This window comes from Pipra filicauda, unplaced genomic scaffold (genome assembly GCF_003945595.2).
Source record: "Pipra filicauda isolate LSUMZ 115617 unplaced genomic scaffold, ASM394559v2 scaffold364_size791107_pilon, whole genome shotgun sequence".
Classification (NCBI taxonomy): Eukaryota; Metazoa; Chordata; class Aves; order Passeriformes; family Pipridae; genus Pipra; species Pipra filicauda.
In genome coordinates, this window is record NW_024104492.1 from 703,023 (window position 1) to 720,110 (window position 17,088).

The following is a 17,088-nucleotide window of genomic DNA, read 5'->3' on the forward strand; positions in this document are numbered from 1 at the left end:
ATTTGGGTGGGGTGGGGACCCTTCCTCAGGGGTTGCAGGGGGGGTGAGGGGAGCCCAGGAAGCGAAGCACACACAATTCCTGCAGTGGGTGGTGGTTTTTCTCTCTTTATTGTCACTGACAGGAGCAGCAGTGGTGGCCGGGGGACATGGGCAGTACAAACACCACACTCGGGGGAACGGTATGAAAAGTACAAAAATAAGGAAGCCTATATATAATATCATTGCAGTCAATTGCTAAAAATAAATATTGTAAACACGAAAGAACAACATCAGGTGAATCTACAGCACTCGTTTCTGCAGCCACACAGTCTTTGGCTTTATGACTCCCCTGCCCGCGGAGCCAGCGCCCACATCCAGATGCATTTTCTTTGCTTCAGGCCAGAAAGGTTTCAGACTGCTCAGGATGTCACAAGGCAGAGAATTTCCCTCTCTCCAGATTTCCCTTGTGAGCAGGAATTGCCTCTTTTTGCCTTCATTGTTTTACCAGAGCAAGCCAATGATGTGCCAGGAGCAGGTTTGTCCCTCGCCTTCTAGAGGGGAGGGGGCTGTGCTGGGCTGGGGGCTCAGGGCTCCCCCAGCCCGGTTGATTTTGTTGTTACCTGGTATCACCCTTGCACGGTGGTTGCTGCCACAGTTTTACACCTCTCCCCTCCCGTGCACTCGGACCTTTCACCCCCTTGTCTCTGCCAGCTGGTTTGGATTGTCTGATAAGGGAGAGCAGGCACCGCTTATCTGGGGTCAAACTGCACCCGGGGCCAGAGGTCTGTGCCCACAGATAGGAACTGCACACCCTGGGTGACAGAACATGAGCTTCTCCCTAAGCAGCCTTGGACTCCAGGAAGAGGTAAATTCCACTTGCCAGGCTCGATAATTTGCTGGTTGTGTTTATATATATATTTGTGTATATGCTGATTGTGTTTATATATAACTATATATATATATTAAAACCCCCATAAAATCCTGGCCAAAGTACCAACGAGGAGAGAATTGCTAGGGAGGAAAGGCCAGAGACTCTGCTGCCTGCCTGCCTGGGAACGTGCTGGAACACCAGGAGTGCAAAGAAAATGCATCCAAATGGGAACAACCAAGTAAAACAAAGCCATCCTAAATCCACAAAGCAGCACTTCTTCCTGGAGGGAAGACACAGACTGGGCAAGTCAGTCTGAGCAGTCTGTCCGTCTGTCCCTACAGATTTGATCTTCCCTTCATATCAATAATTAGGATTTAATCTTCCCTTCTTCATTTTAACACATTCACAGAACATCCCATGGCATGAGGTCCCAGCCACTACAGTCAGACTGTACAGGAAACACCCGGTGCTCGTCCCCGGGGGCACAACAAGGAGCACAGATCCCTGCAGGATCTGTGGGAGCACAGATCCCTGCAGGTCGTCCCACAGCCCCTCCTGCCAGCCCTGGAGGGCAGATCTGCTCCCAGGGGACACGGGGGTCTTCTAACGCTTCAAGTATTGCTTTGAACTGGGAACATTCCAGGCCCTGCTTCCTTCTGAGTCAAAGCAAAAGCTTCCTGGCCTTAAGGGATTCTCCTGGATATCCAGGTGGGTATCCAGGGATGTGTCCCTCTGACCAAACCCAGCCAAAAACCCACCCCCCTGCCCTGTGAGCTCAGGGCTGATCCTTCCTGCCCCTCTCCAGCCCATCCTTCACCCCACACAGGTGAGGGGACTGTGGTGACCCTGCTCCAAACTCAGCTCCCCACCTTTCCCTCTCACCCTGTCAGTCACCTGCTCCAGTGATCGAAGCCTGAATCAAAAGCAGGGCTGCTCAGATCCCAATCTTTCCCATTCTGCCCCGAAACTACTGTTGTATAGAATTCCTCTCACTAACCAATGAAAACACTACAGATTTCAGAAGGGGAACGACTGGCTAAGAGTAAAAACAGCCACTAATGCAACTCTGCACAGTTCAGCAGCTAAAAACATCTCTGTTTCCATTTTTCAGTAGGCAAAATGCTGGTTTTCTGAAAAAAAATCACACAAAACTGCTTGGTACCAGATTAGAGGATTTCTGTATCATCCTTCAAGAATTTATTTGACACCTTCTAAAACTTCCACTAAACTTGGTTTCTTACATCATTTCTATACACAGGTTTTATTTGTTATTATTGCCTCGAGGCTTATAAAAAAATAAGCATTTAAAATGCCCCAAAGAGTAATTTTGCTTTAAAATTGTGCTACTGAACTTGACCCCCAACACAGAAGAGAGACTTTTGGTAATGAGGTTACCCCAAGCAGTATAAAAATATACATAAAAATAGACAAAAACTCTATCCTCCAATCTGAAGGGCTGTTTGTGGGGATTATTAGTTATTATCTTTTTTTGTACATCACTGGAATTTCATTATCTTCTGCTAAATATTTACAGGAACCCCCCCCCTCTGTTGGCCTCTGCTCCCCGGGGCAGAGACCCTGCAGGGTTTAGTTCATCCAGACTTTTATGTTGGCAAAAATTAATCTCTGTGTTTTGCTGTGGCACACAAGTGATGCTGTGTCCCTGGGGACACTCAGACAGCCCTGAGGATGTCAAATGGGAATGAAGTGACACCAATTCCTGTCACCTCCCCGAGGAGGTGGGGTTGGCTTCGTGGTGCCTCACTGAGATCCCACGGGCACCGTCGGTGCTCAGCCAGGACGGTGACAGGAGGTCGAGAGCCCTGCAGAGCCCTGGGGTCATCTCACCCACCCACATGACCTTCCAGAGCACAGCTGGGGAGGGCAGGGGACAAAATAAAACCTCTCTTAGGGTTAAACCCAGCCTAAACCCGGCAGCGTCACCATTACCACAGGGCCCCGCTGCTCCCTGGCTTTCTGCTTTCCCTTTTGTCCTGGTGATAAAGTCAGAATGCCCAAACCTTTTGTACAGCCATCCTCAGGAATTTGGGTCTCTTCCTCCAGTTCTACCCCAAGAAAATTTTAAATTAAAAAAAAAAAAAAATTACACGAGAAAAATAAAAAAGAAAATAATTACTCTGTACCATTCTTCAATGACATGAAAAGGTGATGTTAAAACTAAGCCATACAACCCCCCCAGACTATGTACATAAAAAGACGTCAGATCTCTTAAAACATAAATATACAGTGTATAAATCCAGGTGCCACCTAAAGGCTGCAGCCGCAGAACTATTTCACAGACACAAAGCAAACCGGACTCACCGCGCCGGGGGCAGACACACGGCCACGAGTGGGGGGCTCCGGGGGGGACACTGACCCATGGCAGCCCCTCGTGCCCACACGTGCACCGGGGAAGGAAGGGGGAGTGGTGTCAGGGGTGTAACGCGACCCTACGTACATGCCACGCTCCTACACTCTACTTGGGGCGTGGGGGAGAGGTCAGGAAATGGGATTAGACCCTGAGTCCCCAATTATTTCCAGGCACGTGCTCTGCTGGAGCAGGTCGAGGGGCCCCTCTGAGCCGGCTCCAGCAGGTTCTCTAATATTGCTCACCAAGGGAGGTACGTGGTACCTCCAGTGCAGCCTCGGCCCACGCCGTTGGAATTCTGCACCCTGTGCTTTAAGAGTTACCATGACTTTCATGGAAATAATACAGCCTTGATCAGGGTAAAAGACTAGTGGAGGTCTTTAGCCCAATCTTAGAGGTTTGCTTCTACAGCATGGACACCTACGACTCGACAAACATAAATAGGTACCATTAAAGTGACAATGCAGTGTCTTAATTATCTGAGCATTATCCCTACGAGGGGAGGGGCAGGAGGTTGGGGGGGTGGGAGGAGAGCTGGGGTGTGATGGAGGAGGCTGCGGGTGGGACAGCTCCAGCTCTGCCTGGGAATGCAGGGAGAAGCCAAAAGACACTGTGAGCTTTACTCGACAGGTGGTTTTATGGCATGCAAGGAAACTCCTACGACAACACTTTGTACAGAGCCCACGGCATCTCCAGTCCCACCGCGGCGTCTCGGAGAACAAGTAAAGCTACAAATCTGCTCGGAGGGGAGGGGTGTGTGAGTGTGTGCACCGAGGGAGGGAGGGGTCGGGGAGGAACCGTCCTGTTCTGCTGAAACCAAGCTGGTGGGCAGAGCTCCCCCTCTACCGCTGCCCGGCCTCGCGGATGCGACAGGCCACGGCCGTGATGAGCGCGGCGCCTTTGCCGCTGCCGTCCTCCGACTGCAGGAAGGTCACTTCGCACTTGGGGGACAACTCCTTCACTGTCTGGTGCATGACGGTGGAGAAGCTGCAGGGACAGGCAGAGGCGCTGGTTGGACTGGCTGTGGGGAGAAGGGGACAGCCCCCAACCCCTCACTGCCTTCCCCAGAGCCTCGAGGAGCACCGAGACCCCCAGGGCAGGGACGGGAGTGGGTGGGTGGTGAGTGATGGATGGATGGATGAGGGGATGGATGGATGGATGGATGGATGGATGGATGGATGGATGGATGGATGGATGGATGAGGGGATGGATGAGGGGATGGATGAGGGGATGGATGGGTGGATGGATGGACGGATGAGGGGATGGATGAGGGGATGGCTGGGTGGATGGATGAGGGGATGGATGGATGGATGGATGGATGGATGGATGAGGGGATGGATGAGGGGATGGATGGGTGGATGGATGAGGGGATGGATGGATGGATGGATGGATGGATGATGGATGGGTGTGGATGGATGGATGGATGGATGAGGGGATGGATGAGGGGATGGATGGATGGATGGATGATGGATGGGGGATGGAGGGATGGATGGATGAGGAGACGGATGGCTGGATGATGGATGGATGGGTGGCTGGGTGGGTAGGTGGATGGATGAATAGTTGGTTGGATGGACAGATGGATGGAGACGGAGCTGCCAGGGATGAGGCTTGGAAAGCCCAAGTCTCCATGCTTCAGCCCAAGCCCATAGTTACAACACAGCCATGCTGTGCCTCCACTCAGGACTAAACCCAGCCCCTTCTCAAGTCCCACTGAGCCCTGAGAGCACTAATAAACCTCAACAGCCTCCCCTGGGGGGGTTTTCAGAGCCTCCCTTTGCCCATGGGCCCCTGAGACCTATTTAAGCTCAGTCCAGTGTTTTAGTCCCTGTCTGAGCCCCACTGTCCAGCAGCACCACCCTTCACCTCTGGCATGGCCACATTTTTGTGTGGCCATGGACCTTTGTGATCCAGCTCACAGCCTCACCTCTTGGTTCAGGCCTGCTCCATCCCCCTGACTTGGAGTCCTGGTTGAACCTGGTCACCACCAGCTCTGGTGGGCCTGGAGGGAGGTCCCTGCTGCATTACCTGTCTTGGTGCCCCCTCCTTTAGGGAGCAGCTGGCTCTTGCTGTGCCTCGAGTTGGGGTCAGTGAGCTGCTGGCAGCCCTTGCATCCCAAAACCACCTCAAATCCTCTCCCACTAACTCCTGAACCTTCCCCTGTGCACCGTGACCGCCCCGGGTGGGCGGGTGGAGCCCCCCAGGAACACAACCCCAGCCCCCTGAGCCACTCACTGAGGGTGCAGCTTGTAGAGCGTCCCGTCCACGCCGACCGTGACCTTGAGGAAGTCGAGGCCGCGGTTCTCGCGGATCTTGTCCACCACGGCGGCCATGCCGGCCCCGCAGAGCTGCGCCGCCCGCCGCGCCACCACCGTGCACACCTCCTTCACGATGATGCTGTCGTCGCACGTGGACTCCAGCCCCAGGTGCTGCAGGATGGAGCGCACCTGGAGCAGGGCCAGGCAGTCGCTGGAGGACACGGGGCAGCGTTAGGAGGTGGGGCGGGTAGGAGGCGCAGCTTCCCCTTCCTTGTCTGCGTCCCACAGAGCCCAGAGACTCAGGGCTTGGGTCACGGCGGCTCTGCAGCCCCCCTCCAACCTCAGCTTTCAGACCTGGGTGTGGCCCTGGTGTCACATCCTAATCAGGGAGGCTATTTCAGGACAAAGCCACGGAATTGGAGCGTGACACCCATGGAACCCATGGCCCCCTCTGCCCAGGGTAGAGGATAAAGAGGCATCTGTTCTGCCAACCCCAGACAGTCTCCTAGCCTCTCCACACCGGCGCCGCCAGAACCACGTGGATTCTGCTGATTTATCTGCGTGGCACCACCCTGGGTCATCCTGGCTCCAGACCGAGTGTTGGGACTTCTCCTGCCAGCCCTGGGAATGCTTTCCCCAAACTCTACCCCTGCTCTGACTGACAGCTGGTGCTCACCCGCCTGCTGGGACTCACCTCTCTATCTGGGACAGGAACTTGGTCTCAAAGATCCCTCTGGTCTTCAGCCTCTCCGAGATCCGTCCCCGGAAGAGGAGCCCTCGCTTGGTGAAATCCATCAGGATGTTGCGGACGATCTCCCCCAGGTACATCCCACTGATCATCTTCTCAAACCTGGGAAGGAAAACATGAGGCTGGACATCAGGATGAGAGGGGACACTGGGTCTGGATGGGGATTCCAGTTCTACCAGGTGCCTTTGGCACAACCCCCTGGAGCAAGCCCAGCAGCACAGCCCCCACCCCGCGGGCAGGGACAGGGGACACATCGGCGTGTCCCAAAGCCAACCTCTGCCCTGCTCATCATCCCCGGGATCCACTAAGGGGCAGAACTGTTCCTGGACTCTTCCAGCTCCCCAAAGCCACCACCCACCTCTGCTTCCCAGGGTTGAGGGACAGCTCATCCACCGCCACGTCGAACTCCGTCCGTACGTCGTCCAAGCACCCGCTGTCTCCGAAGGCCCCCCACTCCATGTTGACACACATCCTGCCCTCGTCCCCTTCCACCAGCTCCACGTTCCTCATCTCCTCCATGTAGCAGGCGTTGCTCCCCGTGCCTGTGGAGAGGAGCAGGATAAGAGCCCTGAGACACCTCCTGCACCCCCGGGGCAGCCGAGCTCCCAAAGGCAGTTGAGTCCTCACCGACGATCAGCCCAACTTCACAGAGGGGATCCTCGTACCCACAGGTCATCATGGTGCCAACTGTGTCATTCACCACTGCCACCACGTCCAGGTCGAACTCCTGCAGAGGATGGGATTGCACGGGTTATTCCTGGAGGACTTGGAATTCCAGCTACCTCTGCTCCCATGGCTGGGAAAGGACTTGACTGTGAGTGTGGGAGTCATAGAATCCCAGAATGGTTTGGGCTGGAAGGGATTGTAATGTTCATCTCATTCCACCCCCTGCCATGGGCAGGGACACCTTTCACTAGTCCAGGTTGCTCCAAGCCCCGTCCAGCCTGGCCTTGGACACTTCCAGGGATGGAACAGCCACAGCTTCTCTGGGCAACCTGTGCCAGGGCCTCGCCACCCTTACAGGGAGGAATTTCTTTCTAACATCCAATCTAAATCTCTCTTCTTTTAGTTTAAAACTGTTTCCCCTTGTCCTATCACCACCTGTCCTCCATGACCACCCACCTCCACGGACATCCTGCAGCCCCAGCCGGCTGCAGGGGGGGCTCAGAGCTCAGACCCCTCCGAGTTCAGAGGGGCTGGGTCAGCCCTGCCAGGAGCAGCCCCCGGGCAGGAGCTCTGGGTGGTCTGTGCTGAGGAAAGGAGCTCGTGTCTCCTGAAGCCATGGCCAGACAAGTCTGCTCCAGCCCTGGCCAGGAGCCAGCCTGTGGCTCCAGGGTCTGAAAATCCAACCAAAGTGATGAGTAAGGGCAGCTGTGAAACTTCCGACACTCATTAGCCCTGAGCTCAGCCCAGTAATTTGTTTTACAGGCCAATTAACAATGCCAAAGACAGCCGGGACGTGGGAGCAGCCGCCGGCTCCTCCCGGCGCCGTGTCCGCTCACCTCCCTGCGGTGAATCGCCTCCTTCAGCAGCCCCACCACGTCCTCTCCCTCACAGCCCGTCGCCTTAAAGCCCTTTGTCCACTTCAGGAGAATTCCCTGTTGTGGGAAAAGACCCGGCAGTGAATCCCCCGGGATGGCAAGGGGGAGGCACAGCAGGGCACGGGGGCTGCAGGAGGGGGGGTCACCTCATCCAGGTTGTTCTGCTGGCAGGGGAAGGAGAAGGTGAACCCGAGCGGGAGTGACACGCCCTTCATTCCCATGTATTCCAGGAAGTCGGAGATGCAGTGGACGATGTGGTCAAAGAGCTGGATGAGCAAAGACAAAGAAGAAGTTACCATTACAGCCCAACCTGCTGGAGATTCCAACCCATTCCAAACCTGTTGGAATGTTCAAATCCATTCCCAGGACTGCACTGTGGGAGGGGAGCAAACCCAAAAAAGCCCATTTTTCACCCTCTTCCCCACCCACAACGTGGCCATATCCCTGCAAAACCCCACCTCATGGGCCCCAGGAGGGACAAGGGCCAGTGAGGAGGTACCACCTTCCCCAGGGTGACACAGGAATCTGGTCCCTCTGCAAGGAATCCCCAGAGCCCGTCTGCTGGAGACACTCCCAGTCCCCAAGCTCTGCCCGGAGTGGTTTGCAAAACTCTTTCCACATAAGACTCCGGAGATGTCTCTCCCTGCTTGTGTTGTGGTTTCCCTATCTGGGAAATGGGGATGATGCTTATCTGCCCTTGTGGAGTGTGTGGGATTCAGGGAGGTTCAGTCATGTCTGGGAATAACACCATTTCTAACCTAAAAACCAGTCTCCAGCTTCCCAGACTCCAAAGCCTTGGGCAGAACTCGCTGCTCCAAGGGCAGGAGAGCACCAGCCTTCCCCACTCCTGCTTTTGCTCCCTGGAAAGGCAAAATCAGCTCCATGCTGAGCCCTGTTCCAGCCACCCCAGGGAAGACACTCCTTTTCCCTCTCCAGCTGCCCATCCTGACCTCCTCTCCTGTGCCCTGCATGATCTCCACGGGGATGGAGTAGATCTTGTTGTGCATCTCCACTCCGCGCCGCTTCCCGTTCCTGACGCGCACCAGCAGCACGCGGAAGTTGGTTCCTCCCAGGTCCAGGGCGAGGAAATCTCCTTTTTCTGCAACCCAAGAGAGGATCATCAGGAGAGATCCCAGCATGGAGCACCTGGAATGTGGCACAGAGCAGATCCAAATCTGCCCTCTTCCTGGGAGAGGGCTGGAAACCGAGATGTGAGTGGGAGCGGAGACCAGGGGGCTGCAGGTTGGAACAGGGGGTGCAGGTAGGAAAGTGGAGGAGAGGTTTGCTCCTGACTTGGGGCAATGATGAGGCTTAGAATCATAAACCCATGGAATAACTTCAGTTGGAAGGACCCACAAGGATCCTTGAAGTCCACAGGACCTGCACAGGTTTCAAGCCAAGGTCAGGTACTCGCCCAAGCCACAGGCAGAACCAGGAGCACAACCCAGGTTGAGGGTGGGGAGAGTCCTGCTGTGGGGAAAACCACAGCGAGAGCCAGGCTTTGTGTGCAGTCAGGTGCAGAACGTCCCAGAGGCTCCGTGCTCTGCCCAGTATCATCCTGGAGGTTTGTGCCACTCCCGCCACAAAGAGGGAACTGGCCATGGCAAAGGATCCAGCCCTTCCTGAGGATATCAGGAGCAGCAATGCTGGCTCTGAGCAGGACACACACAGGCTTACACCCAGGAGACATGCAGGTTTACCCACAGGATAGTCACCTGTCCCATCTGGAGTGGAGCACACGTAGGTGGGCAGCATTTTCACCGTCGCCTCCTCGTGCGTCTCCTTGCCCAGCCCTTTCTCCATCTCTTTCCTCATCCTTTCCTTCACCTCCAGCAGCTGCTCGTGGCTCAGCTTGAAGGGCTCCAGGATCTTCTGCCGGGCCTTGTGCTGGGCATCCAGCCTGTAGGCCACGGCCGTCACCATGGCGGCCCCTTTGCCGCTCCCGTCCTCCGAGCGGATGAACCGGATCTCACAGTCCGGCAGCAGCTTCCGCACCGTCTTGTGGAGGCGTCGGGCAAAGCTGTGGAGGAGGAGGGGGAGGAAACGGGACCTGAGTGTGCCACCATGGGCAGTGACCCTCTGGGGACGCCCAGCATCCAAAGGAGGTGCTCAGGGGGACACTTGGGGACGCTCCGCTTGTGCTGAGCCGCACCCGCCGCCGGCAGGAGCAGATCCGAGCTCCCCCTCCGTGCTCCCCGTCCCTGTCCCCTCCAGCTCCCGGACTCACTGCGGGTGTTTCTTGTAGACGGAGCCGTCCACGCCGACGGTGGAGCGCAGCCGATCCACGCCCTTGTTGTCCTTGATGCGGCGCAGGACCGCGGCCAGCGTGGCCCCGCACAGGCTGGCCGAGCGCGTCGACACGATCTGGCAGATGCGCAGTGTGGCCACGCAGTCCTCGTGCGACGGCTCCAGGCCCAGCTTGCTCAGGATCTCGTGAGCTTTCTGCAGCCCTTCCTTCTCCCTGGCGGGGCAAGGAAAGGGTTCAGGCCTGGGAACCCGACCTTTGCCGTGTGACGGGCCGGGTCTGTGCAGTGGGGTCTGTCCAGGGGTATCAGAGGGTGGGCTGGGACCCGGGACACGACACGGGTCCTACTTACTTCTCAATGGCAGAGACGTATCTGGTCTCAAAGTGGCCGGTAGTGAGCAGGTCTGGTGTGAGCCTTCCCCCAAACAACAGCCCTTCCTTGGTCATCTTCACCAGGATGAGTCTGACCAGCTCTCCCATGTACATCCCACTGATCATCTTCTCAAACCTGTCCACGGGGAGGCACGAGATAGAATTGTGGAATGGTTTGGGTTGGAAAAGCCCTCTAAGGTCATCAAATCCAACCATTCCCCCAGCACTGCCAAGGCCACCACTAACCCATGTCCCCAGGTGCCACATCCACATGGCTTTTAAATCCCCCCAGAGATAGTGACACCACCTGGGCAGCCTGTTCCACACCTGACCACCCTTTCAGAGAAGAAATTTTCCCTAATATCCATCCTAAACCTCCTGTCCCCCCCATAAGATCCCCCCTGAGCCTCCTTTTCTCCAGGCTAAACAATGTGTGTGTGTTTGGCTGCGTGTGCCACAAGGTGGCCACAGGTTGACCTGAAAACCCATTGGCAGCCTCCCAGTCCCAAATGGAATCTAGGTAATCCCTTCCCAAAGCAGCTTATCCCATCACTGAGAATATGAAGCCTTGTGGACATGACCATCATTCTGCAAGAACTCGTGGACACCTGAAGGGGGTCAGTCAGTTTGCAGAGTCCCCCCAGGCTCACCCCACACTACCAGGGGCCATGTGGGGAATGGGAGATCTGTAGGATTGGGATGTGGACATTAGGTGGGGGTGTTTGCCTGGGCTGGCAGATGAGTGCTGGCCAGAAGGGAACAGGAATCAGCACGTTCACGTGAGCAGCTCACGAGGGCAGCGGGTGGGATGGACAACCCCGATTCGTGACACAGCCCCTCTGCGCTCCAGTGGCAGAGGACATGGTGACCCAGTTAGCTGGGATGACCTCCCTGGTCCCAGGGACTCCAGCACAACGGGAGGACGGACAATGCCGAGCAAACCACGAGCCTGAGCCCAGGCCAAGAATCTGCTCACAATTGTTTGCCAGGGTTGAGCGAGCCCATGTCGATCTCACGGTCGAACTCCGTCCGGATGTCGTTGAGGACACCATCGTCACCGAAGGCCCCCCACTCCATGTTGATGCACATCCGACCCTCATCCCCTTCCACCAGGTCAATGTGCCTCATCTCCTCCATGTAGCAGGCGTTGGTTCCAGTACCTGGGCCGAGCATGGGGACACAGTGAGCGAGGACACTGCCTTGCCTCCATTCCCATTAACCCTCATTCCCATTGTCACTCATTCCCACTATCCCTCATTCCCATTATCCCTCATTCCCCCTTGGCCACAGCACAATGCACCAAAGAAAGCGAAGAGGGAAGCAAACAGACATTGGGCAATGCTGGTTTTCCAACACTGGTATCCCCCTCTTTTTCTTCTTTTTTTTTTTTCCCAAAAGACCCTGAAGCTTGCAAGAAACAGGATCTCCCTCTGGAGTTCCTGGAGGGATGGACCTGCTTGCTCTCACTCACCAACGATGAGGCCAACTTCACAGTTGTGGTCGTCGTAGCCACAGGTCATCATGGTCCCCACGGTGTCGTTCACCACGGCCACGATGTCGATGTCAAAGTCCTGAGTTGGTGGAAAGGAGAGAGGGTGACCCAACACAGACAAAACAGACCAAAACATCACCATGGAGCCCAGGAACCCTGTCCCAGGGATGTGTGTGCCCCCGTCCCACCGCCCCAGGAGGTGACACACCTGCCCAGCCTCTTACCCCTCTTTTCTTGATGGACTTGCGCAGCATCGACACCACGTCCTTGCCCTCCACGCTGCTGCACTTGAACCCCTTTGTCCACGTCACGAGGATGCTCTGGGGGGAACAGCCAGAGGGAAGGCTCAGAGTGAGACCCCCACCCTCTGGGGCTGCCAGAACAAGGGACATGGGGCCCTGTGGGGGAGCCCCCCTTAGCAGCTCCCCGGCTGCGCCATCAGCCCCGTTTCCGTGTCAGATAAGGTTTATGGCCATGAGATAACACAAGACCTGCTCGTTGCTCCCCGGCAGGAGGGAAAGTGGTTCCTGTGACCAGGTTTTATGGAACCCCGGGGCAAAACCTGTTCACAAGTCTATGACCCACCCCTGAGGGGTGGGGGGCTTGGAATGCTCCTTGACCTATCCCTGCAGGGTAGGGGGCTCGCAGCCCCCATAGCCAGAGGCACCAGGTTTGTCTCCACTGCAGCCACCTGGCCGGGGGCTGAGCTGAGCCTTGGGGGGAGGAAAAGGACTCGGCTGCATTTGGAATCTTCAACACTCCGGGCACAGGGCCCTCAGTGAGGCTGACACCCACCCTGCCTCAGAGATGGGGAAACCGCGGTACGGAGAGACCCAGCCCAGGCAAGGTCAGGGGGACAGGCACTTCCTCCCGCAGCTTCTTTATTTTAATTTCCTTTTTTAAAGCCCCCGTGTCTACCGGGAGGAAAGTGTTAATCCTCCTCTCCCTCACTGCCCCTGCAGAGTGGCTCAGGCACAGCAGCCTTGCCCCCCGGCAGCTCCCGGGGAGGACGTGCCGGATGGCCGGCACTCCATGGAGCCGCTCTCTTTCCATCCCGCTGCAGAGCCGGGTGAGATAAGGGCAAGGAAAGCATCCCCCTCCCTCCCCGCCACGAGCCAGAGCCCCGCGAGGCGGTGGGTGGCAGGGAAGGGGCCACGTGCCTCGCTGGGCTCCGGGATGTGGAGTCTCCCAGCGAGGTCACCGCGGCTGAGCAGAGCTGACAGCGCCCGGAGGGACCCCCCTCCCCGCCGCCTGCACGGGGGGATGTGGTGCTCAGCACGTCTGGGTGCACTGGGCTGCTGGAGCTCGGGCTGCAGCCCGGGAAAAGCCAATTTCCGTGGAGGAATCCCATGGAAACATCATATCCCAGACCCCCGCAATTCCGGGAGTGCATCCCTCGCTCTGCCGGCACCGAGCTCTGCTGGCACACACGGTGACCCTGGGAACTGCTCATCACAGGGACCCTGTCAGAGCTCACTGACATGAAAACCCCTCAAGATAAATGAGGTAAAGTCCAGAAAATTCAGAAATCCAGAAGACTCTGAGGAGACCACAGAGCCCCTTCCAGTGCCTAAAGGGGCTCCAAGAGAGCCGAGAGGGACTTGGGACGAGGGCCTGGAGTGACAGGACAAGAGACAATGGCTTCACACTGACAGAGGGTGGGATAGATGGGATACTGGGAAGGAATTTCTGGCTGGGAGGGTGGGGAGGCCCTGGCATAGGTTGCCCAGAGAAGCTGTGGCTGCCCCATCCCTGGAAATGTCCAAGGCCAGGTTGGACGGGGCTTGGAGCAACCTGGGCTAGTGGAAGGTGTCCCTGCCCATGGCAGGGGGTGGGACTGGATGGGCTTTAAGGTCCCTTTCAGCCCAAACCATTCCATGATCCTATGAAAACCTGGCCAAGACGTGTCTAAAACAGGAGACCCACCACTGTTCACTCTCATCAAGCAGCTTTAAAAAAGACAACCTGGCACCTATCCTTAAAAAATATTGATGTTCCTTTTAACAGGGGTTTTATGGTGTGTTTGGAGATGAGAAGCAACAGAATTATTGGGAAGTGACACCAAGCACTGCATTCCCTGGAGGAATGTTCCCTCCTCTCTGTCCCTGACCGTGCAGCCACGGAGGCATTCCACCAGCAAAAATATTCATAACAAAGAAGGGGCAGTGCTGTTCTTAACCCTCCTTCACCCAGAGCTTGGGAATGGCTTCGAATGAGAGATGTGGCCCTTCAGGAAAGGTCACATGACCCAAAATCAATGAGACTAATCAAAAGCCTGAGCTAAATTGTTGTGGGACCCCCAGCGAGAGCTCAGCCCATCCCACCACAGTCCCTCACCCACCTCATCCAGCTTGGTCTGGTGACACGGGAAGGAGAAGGTGAACCCAAGGGGGAGTTTCTTGTCTTTGATGTTCAGCTTGTCCAGGAAGTTGGCCAAACACTCGGTGATGTGGTCAAAAAGCTGGAAAAAGGGTAAAGAGTGAGACCTGCCAGGACTGCCCACGCCCAGGGGATGAGTGGGAGCTGTGCCCACGCCCCTGCCCACCCTCACCCATCCCCACACCGGCCGTCAGGAATTCTTGTTCCTGGCACAGGATCCACTGGGCTCCTGCTGGACCAGGCAGGGGGGGATGCCCAGCCCTGCTCCCACCCCAGGACACATCCAGGGGTGCCGGGGTGACCCCGGGGGCGGGTGAGGGAGGGGGGCCCACCTGCACCCCACTGCCACGCATGAGCTCCTCGGGGATGGCGTAGATCTGGTTCTCCATCTCCACCTTCTGCAGCCCGTTGTCCGACACCTTCACCCGCAGCACACGGAAGTTGGTGCCACCGAGGTCCAGCGCCAGGAAATCCCCGTCCTCTGCGGGACCAGGACAAGGGAAACCTTTGAGCTTGGAGGGTCCTCGCCCCGCCAGAGCCCCAGGGTAACCAGCCACCTCCCAGGTATGAGGATATGGTCTGATTTTTAAATATATTTCTCTATTTTAATCATTATTATAGTGTTTGGTATTTTATCAGAGCTGTGGCCTGACCCTCCTCTGCACCCCTGACACACCCACAGCTGATGGGGGATCAAGGCACTGCCCTTGAGCTGGATATGGATGTCCTGGGGAGGATAAATCCAACCAGCACCACCCAGAAACCCAACAGTGATCTCAGGGAAGAGGAGCTCCAGCCTCAGGCTCCAAAAGGAAGCAGGCAGCAGAGCCATTGCTGACCCTACTGATGCTTGGTGGAAGCTCCTAAACCTCCCTCCCAAGGGGTTAAACCCTGTGAGCAGTTGTGGAAACACCAGAGCTTGGCTAAACTTTTCATATCTGGGAATGCTCATCCTGTTGAGGCTCAGCTGGTGCAGCCCAGGCCAAGCTCCCTGCCCTGCCCCAGGAATCCCACACACTGCCAGCACCACGGGAAGGTGGAAGCAGGAAACCAGGGAGGGAGAAACTCCAAAAGACCTTCAGGGGCTCATTGCTGCCTTCCCGGGGGGAGGTGGAAGGCGGCTCCTCCGAGGGGAGCCCCAAGGGCGAGCCCAGGGTCTCCCCTCCTGTTTGTTTTCAAGGCAGCTCACCGGGCTGGGGACCCGGGCTGCGAGAAAAGCGCCCAGCTGGCTGTTTTAGTGGGGAGAGGGCCGGGGAAAGCCCTCTATCAGCACTGTCGGAGTCCTGAATGCATTAAATGTGCTGTGCTGGCTCCCCCGGGCCGATCCCGGCGCCCGGGGGCCGCTTTGTGCCGGCCGGGGCTGCTACAAAGGGGCCACAGTTGGGACAAAACCCGGGGGTTATTAGTATGCACACGCCAGCGGGGCCGCCGGCATCTCCAGTGACTCCAGCTGAAAAGGCAGCTCCGGGGCTCCAGCGGGCCTGGCGCCTTTCCTGGGGTCACCTCCGAGGGCTCGGGGTGAGGGAACGGGGCACGGGACCCACCGGGAGCTGGAGCAGCTTTAGAGAGGCGGAAAAGGGCCATGGAAAGCTGCCCCTGGAGCTCCGAGGAGAGGAGGAACGAGAGGGCTCAGGGGTCACAGGCAGCTTCAGCAGGGTCAGAGCTGGGGATGGAGAGCGTGGAGGACGAGGGAGCACTGGGGGGTCAGCACTGCACCCCAAGGGGGAACAGAACAACACCCAAGGAGTCAGAACAACATCCCAGAGGGGTCAGAACATCACCCAGGGGTTCAGTGCATCACCCCAGGGAGGCCAGTGCAGCACCCAGGGGGTCAGCCCATCACATATCCCCAGGGTGACACAGGGCAGTGGGGGCCCAGCTCTTGGTGACACCAGCCCGTGCCCAGCCCCCAGCACAGCCCAGGTCACACCCCAGAATGGGCTGGCCAATGGAATACGGAGGTGCCAAGGCTATCACACCATTATCTTAATAAGAGCTGAAGTCCAGCGAGTCCCCGCAGAGGTTCTGGCCAAGCTTCAGTTATCTCTGGGGCCCTGCAGCCCCCGCAGGAGCCAATAACCCCAGACCACTCGAAACCTGGACCCTGTCAGAGCTTTGCAGCTCCTCCCTCCTCAGCCAACGCCCCTGACACAGCTCTGAGAGAGGCAGTGTGGCCAGAATTCGGGGCTGGAGGAGGACACGGGGCCATGGGAGCACCGAGCTCCTGCGCTGGGGCAGCCAGACCCTGCACACCCCTTCCTCCTCCTCCCCTTGACCCTTTGCAGGCATGAGGTTTAAACCAGTTTGGCAGTTCCTTTCACAGCCTGTCTGCCAGCCACGGGGCATTTGTGGCCACGGTGGCTCTTCACACAAAAAACACACCAGGAAAACCTTGGAGAAGCTCCTGGCTGTCCCACTGTCCTTGGTGAGGCCACCACAGGGATCCCCCTCAGCCATGGGTGGGCAGAGCTGGATGTGAGGTCTGGCTGGGCACCACTGGCATCGTGTCCTGCCCTACACACAGGTCACGCTGTGCTCCTGCTCCCCTTGCCATTGGCACTGATCCTGCTCTGCTCATTGGCAGAGCATGGAAAGCACCTCAGGGGGCTGATAAATATGCCAGGGATAAGGGCACTGGAGCCAAGAGGGTCACAGATTGCTCAGCTCCTTGGAGATATTGCAGGGAACCCAAAAGGCTCACAAAAAAAGGGCTAAGGAGCCTGGGTGGGGCCATCCTGCCCTCCTGCCCAGCCCTCACACACTCGGTGCTTCAGCCAAGCCACACGAGGGGCTCGTGGCCCCTGGAGCCGTGTGGGACCAGCTCTGCCCTGCCCTCAC

General features: G+C 57.1%; 1 protein-coding gene across 2 annotated transcripts in view; it reads right to left on the reverse strand.

Annotated features, from left to right (window-relative positions):
- Positions 1-89: 89 nt before the first annotated feature.
- The window catches only part of LOC113994885 (hexokinase-2), a 38,012-nt gene continuing 21,013 nt past the window's right edge, over positions 90-17,088 (reverse strand). For both annotated transcript variants that reach the window (XM_039384624.1, XM_027734367.2), the window contains exons 3-18: positions 14,583-14,731; positions 14,213-14,332; positions 12,096-12,191; positions 11,851-11,950; positions 11,356-11,539; positions 10,360-10,515; positions 9,990-10,223; positions 9,478-9,782; positions 8,713-8,861; positions 7,909-8,028; positions 7,724-7,819; positions 6,849-6,948; positions 6,580-6,763; positions 6,168-6,323; positions 5,451-5,684; positions 90-4,205 (exon numbers count right to left, since the gene is read on the reverse strand). In XM_039384624.1, the coding sequence (XP_039240558.1) occupies positions 4,061-4,205; positions 5,451-5,684; positions 6,168-6,323; positions 6,580-6,763; positions 6,849-6,948; positions 7,724-7,819; positions 7,909-8,028; positions 8,713-8,861; positions 9,478-9,782; positions 9,990-10,223; positions 10,360-10,515; positions 11,356-11,539; positions 11,851-11,950; positions 12,096-12,191; positions 14,213-14,332; positions 14,583-14,731 (2,528 nt within the window). In that variant the 3' untranslated portion in view covers positions 90-4,060. The remainder of the gene's footprint in view (positions 4,206-5,450; positions 5,685-6,167; positions 6,324-6,579; positions 6,764-6,848; positions 6,949-7,723; positions 7,820-7,908; positions 8,029-8,712; positions 8,862-9,477; positions 9,783-9,989; positions 10,224-10,359; positions 10,516-11,355; positions 11,540-11,850; positions 11,951-12,095; positions 12,192-14,212; positions 14,333-14,582; positions 14,732-17,088) is intronic.